The sequence below is a fragment of the Lipophrys pholis genome (assembly GCF_963383615.2).
Source record: "Lipophrys pholis genome assembly, chromosome: 9".
NCBI lineage: Eukaryota > Metazoa > Chordata > Actinopteri > Blenniiformes > Blenniidae > Lipophrys > Lipophrys pholis.
In genome coordinates, this window is record NC_137639.1 from 11,723,283 (window position 1) to 11,744,856 (window position 21,574).

General features: G+C 41.6%; 3 protein-coding genes across 4 annotated transcripts; 1 reads left to right on the top strand and 2 right to left on the bottom strand.

Annotated features, from left to right (window-relative positions):
- Positions 1 to 156: 156 nt before the first annotated feature.
- On the bottom strand, positions 157 to 9,024 carry LOC308114224 (syndecan-2-like). The gene is made up of 5 exons (XM_080470927.1): positions 8,785 to 9,024; positions 4,379 to 4,508; positions 3,430 to 3,623; positions 2,880 to 3,177; positions 157 to 2,751 (listed from the first exon to the last, which is right to left on the bottom strand). Exons 1-5 carry the CDS (start codon positions 8,839 to 8,841, stop codon positions 2,588 to 2,590), a joined length of 843 nt encoding a protein of 280 aa, XP_080327053.1. The 5' UTR covers positions 8,842 to 9,024; the 3' UTR covers positions 157 to 2,587.
- Positions 5,970 to 19,437, top strand: LOC308114223 (integrin beta-1-like). The gene is made up of 7 exons (XM_080470926.1): positions 5,970 to 6,167; positions 15,572 to 15,836; positions 17,022 to 17,226; positions 17,340 to 17,457; positions 17,544 to 17,856; positions 17,931 to 18,212; positions 18,883 to 19,437. The coding sequence occupies exons 2-7, from the start codon at positions 15,592 to 15,594 to the stop codon at positions 19,076 to 19,078; spliced, it is 1,359 nt and encodes a 452-aa protein (XP_080327052.1). The 5' UTR covers positions 5,970 to 6,167; positions 15,572 to 15,591; the 3' UTR covers positions 19,079 to 19,437.
- On the bottom strand, positions 9,827 to 21,145 carry mrs2 (magnesium transporter MRS2). Of its 2 annotated transcripts, XM_080470925.1 has the most exons (12): positions 20,311 to 21,145; positions 19,821 to 19,885; positions 19,678 to 19,714; positions 19,479 to 19,591; positions 15,172 to 15,333; positions 14,966 to 15,096; positions 14,725 to 14,841; positions 13,166 to 13,235; positions 11,537 to 11,619; positions 11,219 to 11,336; positions 10,999 to 11,112; positions 9,827 to 10,850 (listed from the first exon to the last, which is right to left on the bottom strand). In XM_080470925.1, the coding sequence occupies exons 1-12, from the start codon at positions 20,639 to 20,641 to the stop codon at positions 10,809 to 10,811; spliced, it is 1,383 nt and encodes a 460-aa protein (XP_080327051.1). In that variant the 5' UTR covers positions 20,642 to 21,145; the 3' UTR covers positions 9,827 to 10,808. The 2 variants fall into 2 exon arrangements, with proteins under 2 accessions (XP_080327051.1, XP_080327050.1); XM_080470924.1 differs by having other exon boundaries at positions 14,966 to 15,333; positions 20,311 to 20,783.
- Between the last annotated feature and the right edge of the window lie 429 nt (positions 21,146 to 21,574).

The following is a 21,574-nucleotide window of genomic DNA, read 5'->3' on the forward strand; positions in this document are numbered from 1 at the left end:
AAGGAGATCAAAGTGTCTGAACATTAGTAAACATACTGACGACCGGCCATTTGTCTTGTTGGTAGGTGTGAATGTTGGCAACAAAGGAAAGTATGCATTTACATGAGGACTGATCCCAAAGCAAACAAAAGAAGGAAGAAGAAAGAAACAGCCAGCTTGAGGATTGCATTAAAGCCACTTCCTTTTATTCAGTAGTGAACCTCATGAGAAACATTTCAGCAACAGATCTGTAGTGACCCCCTCCGTCTGCGATATCGCCTTCTGATTGGTTGATGGCTGGATCCTGTTAGTGGGTAGTTCTTGTCAGGCTTGAGTTCAATTCAGTCACCTTAAATGAAAATGATGCTGCATAATACGTTTGAGAAAATGATCATCGAAAGCAGTTTGTAAAGCCAGATGATTAAAAATGAATAGAACCCTGCAGTCAGACCTGGAGCAGATCTCACCTAGTATTTTTTGTTGGAAGGATGGCATTAGGACATATAAACCTGGATTATAGTACAAGTATAAATTACTACATATAGATTATAGTGTAATGAACATACTGTATAAACTGTTAGAGCCCAGAAGATAAAGGTTCATGTTATCAGCACTACTGCCAACATTCCACCTTATCATAATGGCTCTGCTTTATGTCCAAAAAGTTTTTTCCTCAACAGAAGCACAAAGAAATCCTGCTGAAACAGCACCAATAGATTAATGTATACAGTGTAGTAGTAAGGCACTGAGGAGCATTCAAATATGTCAAAATGTCCTGCTCATAAAGCTCAGCTTGTAACCAGCTGTTCCTGTTTAATCTCCAGTCAGATGCAGTTTGTCTTTAGATAATGTGAGACTGCTTCATTAGAGTCATTTCTTTTGTGGCAAACACTGAAACAGCCAACTTCTTCCTCACCAGGGGAAGCAGCCATAACTACTTCTAGTTTGGCAACATAAAAGGGCAATGACTTTAGACTCCATGCTATTAAAAAAAAAAAAAAAAAAAGTCTTCACAATCCTATGAAAAAAAAAATCCTTATACAAATTCAAACATGTTTTGTGTAGCAGTCACTAAAAGATTGAAGTGATTTGAAATCAAAGGCATTTAGGGGAGAATTAATGAATAAATCGGCTACTACTTGAGTAACCATAGTCCTCACATCAGTGTTTATCAACCACTGAACTTTTCTGTGGAAGCAAGAAAAATTTACAAAAGTGTTATATAAAACAATGTTGCTGGTAAAATGTGAGTGGCTGGTTCCATATTCTAATTATTCGAACTAAAGCGTATATTTAACGGACTGTTTGTGCCGCCTCTCACATCTCTGTTGTCACTCCCAAAATAGAAAAGTCGATGTCCCTTTGGTTTGGTGGCACAGGCAACAACAATCGGTGTCTCATTTATCTAAAACATAAAGCGTCGGACTGCTTTTCCTAGCCTGCGGCCCTGCTCTGTGACCAGACTGATGAACGTCCTCACTATCCCTTTCACTAAAAATCCACGTTGCAGCTGTGTGTAGTGGACAGTAAAGAGAGGAATGCACTTTGGCTATCGTCAGAAAACGTTGGTCACTTCTACAGCTCCTGAATTATAGGCTTTAGCTTTGGCTCTCGCTGTCCCACTTGTCTGCAACGCACATTCCTCGAAGAAATTAACATTAAAAAAAAAAAACAAAAAAAAAAAAAGGCCTGATAGATTACTGATGTTTGAAAGAAGCACAGCTGAAGGAGTTTTACCGAGGCTACCATTGCATAAATACAACGAAAAGACAAATCTATTTTAAAAATGGCTTATAGAAATATAAACTCTTAACATTTAAAAAAAAAAAAAAAAAACACGCAAATTTGAAAAGCCAATAAAAATAATTTTACCAAAAGACAAATAATGCACATTTATATTTGGTCAGTTCTATAAGAATCAAAAGGTCTGAGAAAAACATACTTGTACCTGCAGAGTAACAACAATTTTTCATACCAATACTGGGCAGCATTGAAGAGGCATTTTCACTCACAAAACAAAAATATTCATTTCGGCAAAGGAAGCGTACAGAACATTGAAATGTAACACAGTTTTTAAACAAGCAGAACAAATCTGACCTCGGAAAAGAAAAAGAGTCTCAATGTTTAAAGCCCTCCGTCTCGGACATCTCCCCCGATACAATAAGTGGGATGGTTCAGCCGACAATCCATTCAAAATAATTATTAATCTCTGTGGTATAGAACAAAAGTAGCCCCGAGTGGGCAAGCTTAGATAGCTGGGTCTGAAGGCACACAGGTATCACCAATTGGTAAGTTGATAACTATTCCAACGTTAGAACAGCTGCCGTACCAAAGAAAAAAAAAAAAAGGCATGTATGTATAATCCAAGTTCTTCTCTAACTCGCAATGACGGGGAAGAATTGATAGTCTTACGTTGTTTCCTTTTGGCCCCCTTCTTCACAAATGCAGGAAATTATGCATGAAAAGATGGGGGGGGGGGGGGGGGTCAAACAGCACAGGTGTTTCGACTTCAAACTTTCAGAAGAGGAACCACTTTCAGCTGATCCTTTGTCAGTCCTGATGGACAAGGAGAGAGATTCCAATTCGGCTCGTTCCTATTTTGGCCTGTTTAGGCATAGAATTCCTTGGTAGGAGCTTTCTGGTAGGCCGTCGAGGAAAGCTTGTTGTCTCCCAGGTCGTAGCTGCCCTCGTCCTTCTTCTTCATGCGGTAGGCGAGGAGGAGGAGGAGGAACACGGCGCAGAGGAAGCCGACCACGCCGCATGCGATCACAGCTGGACACAATGCAAAGGGAAGAAGAAAGTACTCTGTTAAAAGGAGGCTTTCTTCACAACATTCACGCGTGTGAGTGTGTGAAAGCTTCATTAGCATGAATATTCAGTAGCATCATCTCCGTCCTTACCTGCCAGCACCTCTGTCCTCTCCCACAAGTTCTCGGAGGTCACTTGCTCAGGAGAATTTGGGTCGAGCAGTCGGCCACCTCTTCCAGCTTTGGTGTCGATTTCGTTATCGACCGATTTGATCAGGACGTCTTCCTTGGTCGTGGCCGCGTTAAACCGCTCCAGGCTGTTGTCCAGGTCGGGTTCTTCCGTCACACTGATGTCCACGCTGATTTCACCCCCAGTTGTTTTCTTGGGCGTCATGGCGGTGGAGGATTTGTGTGGCGTGAATGAAACGACTGTTGGGCCGACATTTGGCACCTGGAAGAGTATTGAAAGAGGAAATTTATTCTGCAGCTCAAATGACTTCCTGAGAAGCAACATGATCAAGAATAGGAAATACAAGCGGGAAAGCTCCTCATTTAAATATCGAGGTTGTTACAAATGTACCACTTCATGTGTTTCATGATATGTAAACTTTTTAAAGGGTCTTTAAAATAGCACTGCTTGTGTCTCTTGGACCTGAATCATATGGATTTGCTAATGTCTCTGACAGAAAGGGGATTATTTTACCTCCTCCTCCTCGCCGTTCCTGTCAGCAGAAGTGGTCTCGTCGTCCTTCACTGTGACCGAGGCCTCCTGGCCGGTTGCTGCTGTGGTCGGTCGGTTCTGATCAGAGCCTGCTGTTGGCTGTGGCTGAAGTGGTGAAGTGTTGGAGATGTTGAGGAACCTCCTGAGTAGCTCCTCCTTATCTGGAATGTTGAAACCTGAGATGGAGGAAGCAATCACCAGAATAGCACTTCAGAGCAATTTTCTTTTCAGCATAGGGCAATAACTGAATACGAGAGACTACAAGACTACAGCTTTTAACGCTGGAACCATATTTTGGCTACTCTAACGCAACTATGTAGTTTATTTGGATAAACCAAAGGATAAAGCGTTAGTTTAGTTGACTAAATTGTTTCAAATGAATAGGATTATACAACAAAGCCGGGCAGCTCTTCTCAGGTCATAAAACAAGCAGGATTCTTTGAAGACGTTTGGTTTTTATGAGACACTGACGCAATGTTAAATTTAGATATTCATTAACCCCGTTGCTACAAATACAGGAACAATGCAATCTGGAAGTTTAATACAGACTGGGATTTACCAAACCACATCTTAGCCGTGTGTTGGGATGGTGCTGAACTACAGCACGTTACTCAGTGTGGGCACACAGGTGAGTCATTCCTAGGGGAGTCCTGGATTACTTAACATCTGCACCGGGCCAATAAAACACCACCTGGTTAACACCACATCACCTCAGGACAAACATCTGCCACTTGGGAGTGCTTCTGTGCCTCCGGGATCGACTGCTCATACGTCTACATGCGTGACTGCATCCTGATGTCTAGTGTCTGATATTAGTGGCGACTATTTTCACTGTGAAGGTTTCTACTTGATCAGAAAATTGAAGTGAACCTGCAAAGAGGTTTTGGGTAGAGATGTCTTTTCATAGATGCAGAGGCAACAGTCTCTTTACCATTGTCTCCGGATCCAGAGCCCGATCCATCGTCTTCACCGTCTTCGTCATCGACAGGAAGGCCCCCAGATGTGTGGCCTTCCATATACAGATCGTCTGCTGCTGAGACAGACGTCTGTGAGGAGACGAGCTGCAAGAGGAAAAAGAAAAGGCTTGATTGTTATGGGAAGCCGAGGAGAAATGCTCACAGGGAATAAAAAAAAAGGAGCCTGGGGGGGGGGACATAGATTCACACTTGCAAAATTCCTTTCACTAATTGAAAACATGTGAATGTCTCTACAGAAACGGAGTAAGACAATACCTCTCACAAGCAGTGATGTATGCAGGCCAAGTATGCCTGAGTGCGTCTGAGCGCGACCGCAGTGCGTACAGTAGATGGAAGCTGCTTTCTTGCTCATTTCATGTGCTGTGGCAGTAATTTGTGATAGTTCACAGAGGTATACGGACGAGATCTAAGTGTGCCTGAAAGGAGGGGGAGGAACTAGAAGATAGCCGCTTCAAAGACAATATATACAACAGACAAGTGGACACACACGTAGAAAGAGACCGCTTCATATAGAAGACTGAATGCAGCTCAGGAAGAAAGAAAGAAAAAAAAGAAAGAAAAAAAAAAAACTTGCTCCAAACACCAAGCCCACACAAAGGAGTCCAACGACGACCACAGACTCTTTACCGAAGGCCTCATCACACAAAAGGCAATTTAACAAATGACCCAAAATAGAAAACACACAGATCAAAGAGGGAAAAACCGATAATGACTCCGAGACTCTGGAATAGAGGAAGAAAAGGGCTCAAACATGTGTCGACCGTTAAAGACAGACGCACACATACACACACACAGACGTGGATGAATATGGCCCATTGAGAACTGAAGTATGTCTGGTATGTATACTATGCTTCCACTAACACAGGTGCTGAAAGGGGGAGAAAGGAGGGACACGGGAGAAAAGAAAAAGACGGGGATAGTTTTGTGTGCTCTTCATACAACAGGTGCTGGAGACAAACGGGAAGATGTGTGACGAAGAAGTGGGTTGTGTTGTTTGTGAGCAAAGCGTTCGATATTGAAATATCAAAGCATTAGCCCGGAGACGTAAAGTTTTGTTAAGTACTATATCATAAGTGACGGGGAAAAAATAAAGGTCACATGACAGCTAAAATGATCATTCTGATGGAGTGCTTTTATAAATGACACTGACAGAAACAGTAGCTACATTCCCAGGATGACTTGTGTCAATACTCGCCACCGCAATATTCAAAACTGCAGTGGGTGAAGTACCATATAGTGATGTGGTACAACAGACAGAGGGAAACAATCCCATGTACCGTTTACATGTGTGCTGATTGGATCATAAACAGAGTCACACCACCTCTTCTGATCTGATCGTGATTTCAATCAGAGCAAATCTAACAGGACGAAAATGTTTATATGAAGCAAATGTACTGCATCTGCGTATAATCAAATTACTTACTGTCCATATGACTGCATCTGTATTTAGTTTCACACAAAAAAAAACCCTGAGATGTTCTACCTTCTTTTATTTTGAAGTGAGAATGAAAGAGTAAAGTTCTTTAAAAAAAAAAAAAAAACAGCACCAGTGTGACCATTCTAACATCTTCACACTGAGGGAAAACAGGCCGATTGGAAAATGATTAACACAAGTTTTTATAAGACAGCAGAATCTCATAACAAGGCCCAATAAGAGAGCCGAGAAGACGTCGTTGGAGTCTTCAGCCAAGGATTACAAAAACAGATGTGCTGCCTGTCAAAACAAAGACACGCATACACACAGTACGTGAGTGACCATCAAGTGACTCTTATGTCTTTAAATTTAGAATTGGGGCAGATGACCACTCAGAGTTCTGCTCTGATGTGTAGGAGGACCGACAGGTCTGACGCCTCACAGGTGACATGACATCAGGCGTGGGTGTGCATCTTCTAAACTGAAATACAGAGCTAAACCAACACTACTCTCACTTTCATGGTACCTCTCTCTTGGGAAAAACATGTTTTGTTGATGCGTTACTGGAAGACATGACTCAGAGGTTACACACATCTGGAAGACATACCATACGCACATATGTATAACGATCAGGTGTGCTTTTCTCATAGTGAAAGCGTTTTAATGGAAACAGCTGTATCGCGGCGGTACAGAGAGAAACGCTGGAGACACGGTGCGAGTGTGTGTCGTGTTAGAATCTACCTGTCAACAAATCCATACGTGTTGTTTCCACAGGGCCGACAGTGATACATTTCTAAAACAAGCTGGGAGTCCGCGAGGGAACAGTCAGTTCTGTTCAGGGGGTGGGGGGTGGGGGGGTTGTGTAACAACCAAAAGCACACAGCAGTCCTGTCATCGTCAGGTCCAGCCCCGCGCTGCGTTGCACTGGGTACATGTTTGACTAAAGCTCCCGGTCATAAAATGCTTCACCCCCTCAACAGCAAGCGTATGTTTGGCTGTTTGACCGCTGCTGTACTGTAGAAAAGTGAAAATGTTTGACACTCTGCGTCGGGACGGGGTTCAGTAAGACTGGACGTCTGTAAACATGTAGTACAAACTAGTAGAAAGTGACACAATCGGTACTTTTGTCTCAGATGTGGATGATGTAAGGACGTGATTAAGTGCGGGCGCAGTAACTTGAAACTTCTGGTTCCAAACTAGAAAACAAATCCATCCTATTCAGCGAACGACAGCGTGTTTTGATACTAGTGTCGATTTTAAAGAGAAGACTGAAAAACCTGGAGGGATTTTGAGTTTGTAGACTCTTTAGTGATTAAATGTGAGGATCCCTCGAGGGCTGGCATTTAATACTGTGCTCAGCATATTTTCCAGAATAATACTTGTGAGTGGATGAAATTTAGACAGGTTACAATGGTCACAAACTCTCAGCAAGAAAGTCCCATTATGTATGTTTTTAACGATATTGTTGAACCTTGCTTTCATTTGGTCTCCATGTAAATTTTAGTAACGTCACTCAGACGCATCAATAAAAACATTAATAATAGTGCTGCGAGGAGGTGTCATGGCTCTCCCTCCTGCCACTGAATGGAAAACTGTGTGTATCCCACGTAAATGCCTGCTTGCCTGGACAAGCCCGATGGGACTCAATGTGAGTCATCCATCCAGAAAATGACACAACTACCGGCTCACAAACTGTCATGGGGCAGAGAGCCTGTTTCGACATTCGTCTGCCAGAGGTGAGCAACATCACTGGCTGACTAACCAGTAGTTCATCAGGCACGTTCAGGGAAAAACGGTTGGAATAAAAGATTAAAAGTGGCACGCCCAGCAATTAGGAGAATAATCTATGTATCAGTGGCACGAAAGTAAAGCTGAACCGAAGCATACAGCACATGATGACACATGCAGGACCGTTTTTTTTTGTTTTTTTTTTTACGAGGGATCACACCTGATTAGATGTCGCCTTGGTTAAAGATTAAATTACAAATGCTATTTATTTCAGCCATATCCATCCAGTGTTGTGTTTCAACTCTGCCTCTCACAATATACAAACCATAAATCTCAAACAGTTCTGGAGAGGTGCTGAGATTCCCTGACTTACATTTGGGATTTTTTTTTATTTTTAGTCAATAAATAATGCGACCAGAATTTCTTTTTTTTTTTTCTTTCTCCTTCAAGCATGTGACAAAGAACAGAGCCTGTCATTTCCAGGTGTTTTCCAGCCCTACACTAAACACACACATTGAAAGAAGAAGGGGGGAGACAACGACCAAAATGATCTGGTTTTGGTTAAGAGGCAGACTTGTCAGGTCTGGCTGGAGGATTTCAGGATTCCAAACCCTTTCTCTGTTTAATGACAAGTTGGTAGTTTGTGATGTTCAGTTTGTTTAGATAAACATTGACATCATGTGTGTGTGGATCTGACGTTGAAACCACGTTTTTTGTTTTTTTTTATAAGTTTAACAGCTGTGAAGTAGTGGTTGGAGAGGCTCTGGCCCTGTGTGAACTTGACTCCCAACTGGAAGCCTAACGTAGTTCCTTGTTAGATATCACTTTAATCCCGCACGGGCAGCTTTATCTCCTATGTAAATAAATAACTGCTTCACAGAAGGTACACTTCGTTTATGCTGAAAACAAGGAGCCTTTTCGTGTTAATCACCTTCATCTTAGGTCCAATCCCCCCAAAAGAGAGGTACATCAACCATAAAGACTACTTTACTAGTGGAAGCCACTATAAAATTAATTAGACACTATTGTTTTTTGGACTCGTCAACTGAATCACATGGAACTTTTCGGAGGTTCGGATCCTCCAAACGTCTCAATAACGGTTCTAACGTGAGAAAAAGAGACACAGAGTCCATGATGTCGAGTAAAGTTGTAAATTAGCACAACGAACCGGTTAAAAAGTGAAAGAAGCGTGTCATTGAAAGATTTGAAGGCACTTACCTTTTCAGTGAGAAGCCCGGTCGACAGCACGACGAGAAACAACCACAGATTCTTCATCTTAACTTCCAGGGAAAGACAAACTATATATATATATTTCTGATATGCTCGAAAAACAGGCGTTTAACTGAGTTCTCAATGCGGCACAGCTGAAGGTATTTTCTCCGGTGTGGCCTCGCTCGGTGTGGGCCGCTCTCTTTGTTAAATCTCAGGTCCTTCTCGCTCGTCGCCCGGACTCGCAGTGCGGAGGAGACCGAGTGAAAAGTTGTTTGGACTCGGCGTGCAGCGTGGCTCCGCGGTGACGTCAGCACGGCGTGACGTCCACGCACGGAGGTGGTCACTCCGTGGGCCGTTTCTCCTCACGTAAGAGGATAGCAGTACATATATGGACTAAAACATCACGGGGGGATTTAACTGATGATTCAAACTATTTATGTCTTTTATTTATTTATTTATTAATTTTTTTAAAGTGTGGCAGCTATTGTAAAAGTTCCAACTGGAAAAGAGACAACTGTAGATGTTGTCACGTGGGGGTCAAGACCATTGTTCATCCTTAACAGATTTACCTTCCCTGCACAATAAAGTGGGTTAAAAAAAACTATACTTTAGTGCCAGGGATGGCAAGTTGTGTCCAAAAAAATCTGAAAACACTTTTATATTCCATTGAAAATTCATAAAATCCAATGGCATTCCAATATAAATATTTTATTGGTCTCTCAATCGGTGAGCTAGATGTCTCCCTCTAGTGTCCAACAGCACTCATGACAACCAAGCGACGGGATGTAGTGATTTATCCATTTGCTTTTTAATTACTTCAAACATACTTAAATGACCATAGCTATTTTCCTTTCTGTACTCATCTGGAAGAACACATTTTCATAATTCTCAGGTCCTTATCAAAAGTATTTATAAGTTCCACATCTGGAAAATATTTGAAACTCATCTCTACATATGTATACATTTTCTATATTAGAATGTTGCACTGCAACTTCAGTAATAATTGACTGTAACTGATGCCAGACATGAAAGGAGCCAACATGCTAGTACATTTTCATTCAATTGAGGTTTTTATTGTCAAGTAACAGGAAACGGTGAGTTTTGTGAGCCTGAAATACAATAAGGGAAATATAAAACAATGTACAGTAAGGCAGTGGATTGCTGCATTTTGTTTTTGCTTGTGACCTTTCAAAATTAAGCTCACTATCTATTGGATGTATCCTATTTGAATTGTCCAGCTCATCCGATGAAGCCAAATCCCATAAAAACAAATTGACATACAGAAACAGCTAAATATTATTAGAAAAACAGTCTTTTGACAAAGACTTGAAAAAAACATAAATACTGTTTGCATTAGGCTAAGTAAGAAAAAAAAAAAGCTTTTATTGTCTGCTTCAATTTGCAATCCAGTTTTAGTTATACCGTAAGCACTGTGAGCAGACGCTGAATATCTGCAGATTTAGGACCAGTAACAGTTTCATTATACTGCTCAAATAAGCTTTCCCCCCCATATTTTAATCATGTTGATAACTGCAATAGAAATCATGTTATCGTCTGATATTTCAATTTTACAAGACCCCATAGACTACCTGATGTTACAGTACTGAAAGCTTTCCCTCGCATTTGCATATTTCTGGTTTAGCAAAAGGTGAATTCTTACACACATACTGAACATCAGTAAAGAGAAAATCAGTTTTCATAAACTTTAACATTAATCAGCTTCACATTAATTTAAATAAAATTATTTTATCTTTCAAACCTCCTTCAGCCAAAGTACAACCACATGCAGGGTGTGCAATATTATTGGAACTGTTTTCATTCCAGTGCCTCTGCCATAAACCAGCGACGACAGATTCCCTCTCATCTGATCCACATAGGGGAGGATGTGATGCCATGAGATAAGAAGACATCTACTCGAGGCGTGTTTAAAAAATAAAATTCCAAGCCTTCACAGTGAGTTCAATAGGAGCAGCGCGCTCAGACAATGGTCTTCAACGGTCTGTGGCAGTTTCACAAAGCGGAGGTAGTCTTCATCGGGTTCCTTTCATATTCCTCTTCCACACTGGAGGGATCTGTAACGTAGACAGAAGAAATGATCTGTAAGCCCTTTGAAACTTTTCAAATGATCAAATCAAATGCTATCCACTCATCAGTCGTAGTGTAAAATGAACAAGTTAAAAAAAAAAAAAAAAAAGGGATGTGGGCGTGTGTTTGGATTACAAGTGGGGGTACTGAAGGCTCGAGGTGACGTCCCAGGAAGGATAACAGGCGCCTCCATATCAGCCCGCTGCCCAAGAACATGAAACCTGTGACCAGCCAGAAAGCTCGAGGGTCCTGGTGAGACATGTGGACGTTACAGTCAGTCAAACTTTGTCCTGTATGTCAAAAATAGTATTATGAAATCAAGATTTGATGATGATCAAACAACAAGTTGTCTCACATCCTCAAAAGCTGTTGTCAAATTCATTCCAAAAGCCACTCCGATGAGGCCGAATAAGGAAAGGGAGAAGGTCCCCATGGTCAGCTGCAGGTTCAGTCGCATCATCACGTTACGATGGCTACGGCAAAACAGATGTTGGACAAGTCATTGTTATTCAATTCTAATAGTTTAATATTTTATGAGAATCAAAGAAAAGAGCAAAATGGATTCTTCGAGAATAAGAGGATATATACTGAGAGCAATCCTCCAGAAACATGACCTGCTTTTATTGAGTGTACAAGATAAAAGGTGCATTAAATAAAAAAATATGTACAAAACCTGTCCAGGTTGATAAAGATGACATTCTCTGAGTCGTCTATCAGTTCTTTCAGTTCTCTGGCCTTGTTTCCCATCTCCTCAGCCTGCAACGCAGAAAATTCAGTCGCCAACATCAACACTGTTTATCACATGTACCGCAGACAGCGCTCAAAGCATTTCAGTGTTAATAAACAGGGCAGCGGGAATGTAAAGTGTCTCACTGTCGTAGAGAAGCAACAACATCTGGGTTCAGTTCAGTTCTGGGGGCATTTCTATTTGTCTTCATGAGGTTTTTCTGGCTAAATCAGATTCCTCTCCCAATCCACAGACAAAAATGACGTGAGATGGGTTTTCCCTCTAGTTTAGCTCTGCGACGGCCTGGAAGCTGGTCCCAGACGCTCCCTGTATTTTATAAAGTGTCAGCTGGATCTAGTCACAACTTCCTGTTTAAATGTAGAAGATGAATGAAAGACGTTAAATAAACAAACCCGGAGTGGAGGGTCATCGTCACCACAACTGAATCACATACAAAAAGGTCCCGGCTACAGTGAGGAGCTAAAGTGAGCTTTAGTGGGGACAGTCTTTGTCTTCAAACGTGCCAATATATGAATTTATTTTTGTTTCTTATACCCATTGTCTCTCTTTAACTTAATTTATGTCTGTTTTTTAATATTACCTTTTGAATAACTTTTAGTTCCGTGTTTGACATGTTAGTATATATAATTAGTCCTATTTCATGTGAAGCACTATGGGTTGCACTTTGTGTATGAAGGTGTTATATATATATATAGATATATAAGTATGTGAACCATTTGGGATTACTTAGATTTCTGCATACATTGGTCAACAAATGTCTTTAGATCTTCATCCAAGTCACAATAGACAAAGTCTGCCTGAACTAATACAGCACCAAAAGTTCTCCGTTTTCATTGAATGCAACATGTAAATATTCACAGCGCAGTACGGAAATAGTGTCTGGTGTGAATTGCTCTCTTGAGGTGACGACACACTCAGGTTGAGGTCAAGACTGTGACTGAGCCAGTCTAGAAGGCACATTTTCTTCTGCTGAAGCCATTCTTCTGTTGTCGAGTTACCTCTACGCTTTGGGTCGTTGTTCTGTTGCATCACCCATACTCATGCTGCACTTCAGTGGGCAGACAGTCGCCTTCTAGTTTTCCAGAAAAATGTCTCTTTTTCGTCAAGGACGGCAATGCAGCCCCCAATCCATGATGCCCCCTCCACCATATTTCACAGCTGGGATGAGGTTTTGATGTCGGTCCCCGTGCCTCTTATTTCTCCACACATGGCGTTGTGTTTTCCTTACCCACACATTTTGTCCTCAGAACTCCATTCTTATTTGATGTTATACTTATTAAAAACAGAATCTTTGGTGCAGTATTAGTTTAACCAGACTGTGTTTTTCTATTGTAGTGACTTAGATGTAGAGCAGAAGACATTTTATGACCAATTAATTCAGAAATCTAAGTAATCCCAAAGGGTTCACATACGTTTTCTTGCAACTGAATAATGAAGATTATTATTACCGGTATTAAAGTGCATGCATCTTTTCCACCTGAGCTGCATACAATAGTTTCAGTTGTCATTGCTTTGATTTAATGTGAAAAACTAGGAATTAGTAGTAAAAACTACCTGCATATAGTAATTCTCCAATAGCAGTTCCATCTCCTCAGCCTGGTCAATTCCCAAACTGCTCTCCTCACTGAGAAGGAAAAGTATGGTCATTAAAGACTAATCAAAATGCAATCAACATTTTAAGTCATCGATAATGACACTAATATTATAATAACAATAATACATGTTATTTGCATGGAGCTTTTTAAGACACTCAAGACTCTTTACATTGTAAAATCAACAAGCGTAAAAAGGAGACACATCATATAAACAGTCATATTAACAAATATTAAAAGAAGCAGATCTGTGCTAAGTATTAAAAGCAGTTCTGAACAGGTGAGTTTTGATGAGAGATTTAAAGGTGTTCAGTTCAGTTCAGTACAGTCACGAACGTGTGGGGGCAGGGAGCTCCAGAGTGTGGGGGCAGATAGGGAGAAGGCTCTGTCGCCCCAGGTCCAGAAGTAATATTATGGTTCTTATTTCTTTTAAATTACTAAATTAAAGGGAACACCTATGTCAAGCAGCCAGACAGTGAATGTCAAAGTGAGAGTAATCTGAAAATACTCAAATCAAACATTAAAATAATGTAGTATATAACAATGGAAACCTGTAGTTCACTGGTTTAGGGACCCAAAGAATTACACGAGAACAAGCTTCTTCTTCTTCTTCTCTTGGGTTTAACGGCAGCTGGCATCCGTGAAGTTGCATTAACACCTTCTGCTGGTTCGAGCTAGTCTATACTATTGCCACTGCTCCTATTGTCGTGAATGGCTCCACTTCACCAGAAAACTATATAACAACAATAAAAGTCACTAAACTGCACTTAAAAACAATACATATGACTGTTTGAAATCAGGAATAAAAAAGAAAAAAAAGTGGGTGAATTAAACAAATATTTGCGTTCACAATATAATTTTTGAGTCGACAACAGATCAACAATAAGATCAGTGTATTTAGTTCAGAATAAATTAAATGTATTTTTAAATGTATTATTACCCTAGAGCGTTTGCTTTTCTCACAACACTGATATCCAGCACAACGTTTATGTTCTTTGATAAATATCCACTTTTACTCATTATGAGAGGCTTGCTCATTGCAAATGTTCTCGCTCTGATTACTGTGTGGCCTTTTGGAAAACAGAGTGAAACTGTGTTTGTTCATGTCAAAGCACAAAACATTACACATATTTCGAGGTGGGCGCCTGGGTTTCCTCTGGGTACTCTGGTATCTCTGAATTGTCAATAAATGTGTTTGTTTGTGTTCACCCAAAGTCCACGGTGAGGTGAAGGTAAGTACGAGTCTAAATATGAACGTTAATATTTACAGATATATTAGTGCCTTAAAAAAAAAAAGAAAATCTCTATAAAAGCTGAGGTTGTTTGTGCTTTAGAGATAAAACTATTAAGTGAATTACTCCAGCAACCTTGAGTTTTCAACTTTTAAAATTGGAAACACACCGACTTCCTGAGGTTGAGCAAAGTCAGGTTTGTTTGTTATCCCATTCTGCAAACACACATTTTACAACACATTGTAAAGGACAGCTGCTTTATGTGCGTGCGTGTGTGTAAATAACGTACAAAACCCGTGGGTCTGTCCACTTTGTGAGACAAAGCTCTTCAATGATCTCATCCTCATCCAAAATCTTCAACAAAGAGTCCTTAAACACTCTGATGTCAGTTTCTAACTCCGATAAACTGTAAGAGACACGAAAAAGAAGAACATTCCAAAATATGGGGTTAAACAAGACCAAATTAAAGAACTCTCTGCAATCCTATGCTTGATTGTGTTCAGACTGCATCACATCGCAGTGTGCTCTACCTCTTGCTGTTCTGCAGCAGTATATGCAGTTTACATCTGTCAGCGGAAAGGATTTTCGGATCCACGAGGGACTCTAGAGTGTCCAATATTACTGGTTCAACATCATTCAGCCGGACTTGTAGAGTGTTGACCTGTTGGCAATAGAACCATGGTTCACGTTGTGTTGAAATGGAGGGAACAGTGTTTTTTTCTCGGTTGTGCCTCACCTTGTGCTGCAGGATGGCTTCCAGTGCTCTGAACTCAAAGGGCAGAGAGTTGGACTGCGATGCCAGCTGAGCAGCGAGCTCCAGCACCAACCAGCGCTCTAATCCCAGACCCCTGAAGTCCAGCACCATGAGGGACTGAGGAGTCAAGATGGCTTTTAAAGACTGGAGAGGAAAAAATTTAAAATAGGTCAGGGTCAAGAGGGGACACGACGAGGAAAAGGCTCAAACATGTACTCTGCTCCCAAAATGTGTAAATATTTGCAGTGCTTGACCTGCTCAATGAACCTGATTTAATGGAAATATCACCTGTACTTGTTTTTATAGCAGGGAGACGCTTTCAGCCCGTCAGTGTGCAAAAGGAGTGTCAACGCAACAGCAAAGACACTTTTCAATATTTCAGGCAAGGCGTCAGACTGCAGGATGGCTGGGAAGCTGCGTCTCTACCTGCTGCTGCTTCTGCTCAAGCTTGGCTGGGCTCAGGAACATAGATGTCAGCAGTCCCACTTCAGCTGTGACAAGTGCATCCAGACTGGCCCCGAGTGCGCTTGGTGCAGCTCCCCGAATGCTAAAGTTGGCTGTCACACACTGGAGGAGCTGCAGAAAGCTGGCTGTACGGACGTGTATAACCCTCACCCGTCTATAGAGATTCTCAGGAATGAGTCCAGGTAAGCGTCGTGGTTTCAGGAGTGTGGATTTTGTGTTGCATCACTTGCAACTGAATCAGTTTCCACACATTAATGAAGTCATGACGAGTCTGTTCTGCACTCAAAGTCTATTTTCAGGCTTCAGCAATGATTTGACTGAAACTGTGACTGCATCCAATGAAAGTCCTTCACATCTTATCCCTATACTTTCTTCAAATAATCTCAAATGGATCCAGAACCAGGAGAGAAAAATCTAGATTAGTGTGGCAGGAATTAATCCTCGAATCCAAAAAGATCATTTTCATGGACATGGTGCCACGCAGTCCAAGCAGCTGAAGCTGAATAATTTTTCTTCAGCGCAATAATAACTGAGAAAAAGCTGACGCAATCACTTCATATGGTTAAACTATTATATTGTTAAATATTAAAAGTTCTGTGTGGGCACCTGGCATGCTACTCCACTCTATGCAACCGCCTTGTGAAACCCGCTCAGCAAAAAATTATAATTCTTATATATATATATATATATATATATATATATATATATATATTTAAACTTTGAAAAAAAAGAAAAAAAAAAGCAATGCAATAGTTACTTATATAGTGGAGTAATGCAGCTACTTTTTGGGAGAAGTAACTAGTAACTTTATTTACTTTTTCAAAGTAACGTGCTCAACACATGAAAATACAAGTGTACAGTTGACTAAATATATTTTCAGAAAGCCTAAATAATTTATAATTTTTTTTTTTTTTTTTACCAATTTCAACAATATGCCATTTTATTCCAATAACAATGGAGATAAATACAGTCAAAACAACCCCTACCCTCCATTTGCAGCTCATATTTCTCATATAAACAACAGAAAATCTGCAGAAAGAGCAGAACTAATATCTACTGCAGTGTTTCTGTTCAGAATAATTTGTGCAGATGTCTTCAAGGTCTCACCATCGCACTTTGACTTGCTAATGATACGCCTTGTTGTTGAATCATCTTCACCACGCTTAGTGAAACAGTGCGATCCCCAGTGAATTAAGTGAAAAACTGAAGTTTATCACTTCATCGTAAGTTTGACGCATCCTGCAAACCAAGTTGGGCCTGATGTTTGACACCCTTAATCTAGCTGAACGGCAACTTTCATAAAGATCTGTTAGACACACATATGTGACTTGAGCATAAACCTTCTGCTTGTTGCTTTACTTTTGCAGACCAGCACAGATCGAAACTGTGTTCATGCAGCCCCAAGAGCTTTCCATCCGCCTGAGGCCTGGTAGGAACCAGACCGTCCAGCTGAATGTCTTCATGCCAGCAGACCACCAATCCACATATGTGACTTTAGAAAACGTCAACATCCCACCAGGACTGAACGTGACACTCAACAGAAACACAGTAGAAAAATCCGGGCTCATAGAGGTACAGAAACATGTCTGACATGGTGTTCAGAGCATCAGAATGAAGCAGAGATAACCTTTTTCATTTGTGATGAAAACACTCTAGAATTACAACAGTTTTGTCTTTTGCTGTAGGTTTTAGTAGACGCTGTCCAGTCTCCCAGCAGGAACCCGAACATGGCTGGACCCTGGTTTGTCTATGTTGAAGCCACACACTACCTACAAAGAGTGAAGTTAGAAATACACCTGGAGTGTAAGCCCACAGTGCCATAGAGAGGAAAGAATTGCCTTCAATGTGACGCCAGTTGGGTAGAAATAACATAAAAGGTCCTTCCACAGTTCACTGTGATTGCTCGCTAAACCGTGAGGAGATCAGTGCAGCCTGCAGCGGCAGAGGGGCTCGCGTATGTGGCCAGTGTGAGTGCGAACAGCCCTACGTTGGAGAAAACTGCCAGACGGAGGAACGGCAGGAAGATCCCCTCGTTGTTCGGGGTAACGATTCCTGTCGGCCAAACCCAAACGAGCCGCTGTGCAGCGGCAGGGGGACGTGTGTGCAGGGCGTCTGTGCATGCCACAACCCAATATATCCAGATGACATCAACGGGCAATACTGCGAGTGCGACAACTCCAAATGTCCGTACTTCAGAAAGAAGTAAGACGTCCCTTTTTAGTTGTACTTGCTTATGAAAACCACTTGAAATACCAACACGTTTTACAATCCGACAGACTATGTGGAGACTACGGGAGGTGTGAGTGCGGCCGGTGCGTCTGTGATGAGGGCTGGTCCGGCGAAGAGTGCCTTTGCACCACAGATACCACTGACTGTTTGGCAAGAAATGGCGAGTTGTGTAATGGCAAAGGCACATGTTTGTGTGGCCTCTGTAAGTGTAACAATTCAAAGTACATGGGTCCCACCTGCGAAGCTTGCCCGACGTGTCCGGGCATCTGTACCGAGTACAGCGGGTGTGTGGAGTGTCGTGCATTCGGGACGGGAGACATGGTCAGCAGGTGAGATATTGAAGTTGTTACGCATGCTTTGTATTGCATAAAAAGTGCTGCATAATTTACTTAACCAATTAAATGATTAGCCCAGATTTTAATTATTATATTACTTCTAGAACACAACTGGAAATGGCAGTCCCTATGAGGATTAGGGATTAGAGAAATAGAGTTAGTTTAAGCTCGGGGTAAGGGTAACTCAGCAGGAAGAGAATGAAAATCAATGTATTGTCCTGATAAAGTTTAGAAACGCACGTTTGTGTTGTTTACCCAACAAATAAAACTTGGAGGAGCATAGAAAGTGTGTGTGTGTGTGTGTGTGTGTGTGTGTGTGTGTGTGTGTGTTTGACCTGCAATGATCGACACTGCCTTCAGCCATACTATACTAGGATTCAGTGTATTCATCTAAATTAAATAACATAATACTGAGAGTAAAAGAATTGAAAAACAAAAGGCAAATTTGGATTTGAAGTTGTGTTATATTGAATATCGCCTGGAAAAACAAACAAACATAAAAACCCTAACCCATGGTAAACACTTCTCTTTATAACACGTGGTATCACTTTCTCTAAAGACTAATGTCACAACAAAATGACTTTTAGTGATTTATTTTCTCTCTTTACAAGTTAACTTTCATCTGCCGTCCTCGGCCTGTCTGTGCTTTTGCCTTCCACTGCAGGTGTGACAAAGAGTGTAACTACTTCTCCATGACGAAGGTGGACACCACAGATGACCTGCCTCAAACAGGTAGTGGCCTCTCATGGTGCAAACTCCGCATAGCGGAAGATTGCTTCTTCTACTTCACCATCCTCTGGACGAGGTTCGAGAAGAGCGTCACTGTGGTTCGGGCTAAAGATTGCCCCCCTCCGTGGTAGAACATTGGTTAACACTGGTTCATAGCTCAGCTGTGGCCTTTCTGTGTGGAATATGCATGTTCTCCCTGTATGTGTGTGTGTGATCCGGGTACTCCAGTTTCCTCCCACAGTCCATAAAAGATGGAACCCTGAGCAAGACCCTCGGCCCCCACCAGCTCCCCCTGAGCGCTGCGCCATGTGGCGGCCTACCAATGGGTCAATTCGGGAGAGAAATTTCCCCAAAAGGATTTATAAAGTATTCTTCTTCTAACTGGAGATATCTCTTTCTGAATTTCTACACAACTGTATTCACTCTGATTGTTGTTAAATGAATGTAATTTCATGAATAAAACCACTTGCAAGCAGGTTTACAATGACATAAAATTGAGCGCTGCTCCTGTGAGAGAGACCGGGAATGTACCGCCATTCGTATGATGATGCAGTTGTTCCTGGCGGTGAGGCTGGTACTGTGCTGGAAGCGAAGGTCTCTGGCCTGAAGACTCAGCTCCTGACAAAGCTCTGTCTTCTTCTTCTCTATTTCATAAAAGAAATACATTTAGAAAAAAAAAAAAAAAAAAAAAAAAGGCAAAGTGTAGCACATTTATTTTAATAACACTTACCAAATGTTGTCACGTTGCCGTCCTGCTCAAACTTCATCTAGGAAATGAATACAACATGTTTAGCAAAATCTTCTGTGACTTTCAGTGAACTGAAGATAAAGGTTAAATCATCTCTCCAACATTCAATAAGTAGCCTGGCTCACCACCACGAAAGCTGGAGGCACACTGGAAAGAGACGTGTCTGTCACTCTTCTGCGAACAAAGGACACTGTTCAAAGACAGGATAGAGTGTAAATCCACAAGTCTGTGGTCATTCTGTCATCATTTTGTCATTAAATTCAATATAGGAGACAAATGACAATGAAGCGATTCCATTCAAAATATTAGGATGCTGATTTATGTTGGTTTGTCATCCTGCTCATATCTGTGGCTATTTCCGTTGAGTCTCTAGTGGGTATTGAGCGTCTTTGTAGTCATTCATTGTAATGTAAAAATGTAATCAAGCTGTTTGTCTTTACTGATGAATACATGACATGAACCAACATGTTTGGACGTTAGATAGTTGTAACTAATCTCTGGATTTAGTGGACAAGTGAGGGGAAGGTGGCATCAATAGATGTAGAGTCTCACCTCTGCAGTGTGTGTGTGATGTTAGTTGTGTGTGTGTGTGTGATCACCGTCTCTCAGTCTTACCAGGCCATGCAGATCCTCCCTGCAGCAGATTCCTCTCAGCTCTGCTTCTTAAGCAGTCTGTAACAACATCACTATGGCTCCTGCTCAATAGTCCCACTTTAGCATTCCCAGCTGGGCACTTTGGGGTGCAGAGGATCGCAGGTGTGTTCCAACGTACAAGGGTTCGAGTGCCGCCAAGTCTGAAGGGAAAAGGACGAACAGAACGGACAAGGCGCTTTGGAAAGGAGTCTCTGAGGAGGGGCGTCCCGGTGCAGTTCATGACGCCCCTCAGCAGCAGTAGCAGCCTGATGTCAGCTGCAGCACAGCCCAGAGGCTTCACACACAGTGCCATGACGGTGCGGAGCAGAGAAAAGGTCAGCAAGCATACAGCAGCAGGAGATGGACAGGAGGCGCAGCCTCCATGACGGAAGACGGCTCACAGTGTGCGAACTCCTCTACTTATATTCCTCTCTGGCAGCCTCCGAATTGTTGTGGTCGTCTGTGAGCCCCGCAGAGACATCAAGAAGTCACTTTGTTTGGACAAACAAAGCAATGTGCGTCTTGCTGCTTCAGCTTCTTCAAGTTTCCTCCAATTTAGAGAGCAACTCCGCGATGCTAACAAAGTCCGCTCAAACAACGTGTTGCTCTAATTATTAATATTAACAACGACACTGCCAGTATGGTCCGGTTACCTGCAACTGACCACACACAGCCCTGCATTAACCCCTATGAACTCTGTAACAACCCCCAGGAACTCTGTAATACCCCCCCCGGAGCTCCGGGGTTAGCATGATGCAGCTAGCAGGCAGACGCAGGAGGACGGAGGCAAGAGCACCGTGCTGGACCACAATGCACTGCGGCCCGCCAGAGACCCAAAGCTCAAGATGATTCACTCCAACTACAGACCGGTAATTTTCTACTTCTAAAGCAGAGACAATCTACAAACAGGCAAGATTTAACATTAATTAACCACATCGAATAAAGAAAAAAGAAAACATCATGGAAACGGCTATTTAAAATTTTAACAATTGCATCATATTCATGAATTAGTCTAAAGCTTGTACAAACAATCGACACTCACGAAGTGAGCAATAATTCATTGATTCGGCTGACAAAATGATTTCTGCATATGCTTTTTCAAAGGTGCATTTACAATCTAAAGTGTGTTAAATTGACAATTTCTATTGATTGAAAGATAACAGAAAGAAAGACAACAAAATATGGGGATCAAAACAAAACAAACAAAGGTTAGTTATTGATTTGAAAAAGCCTAATATTCATATCC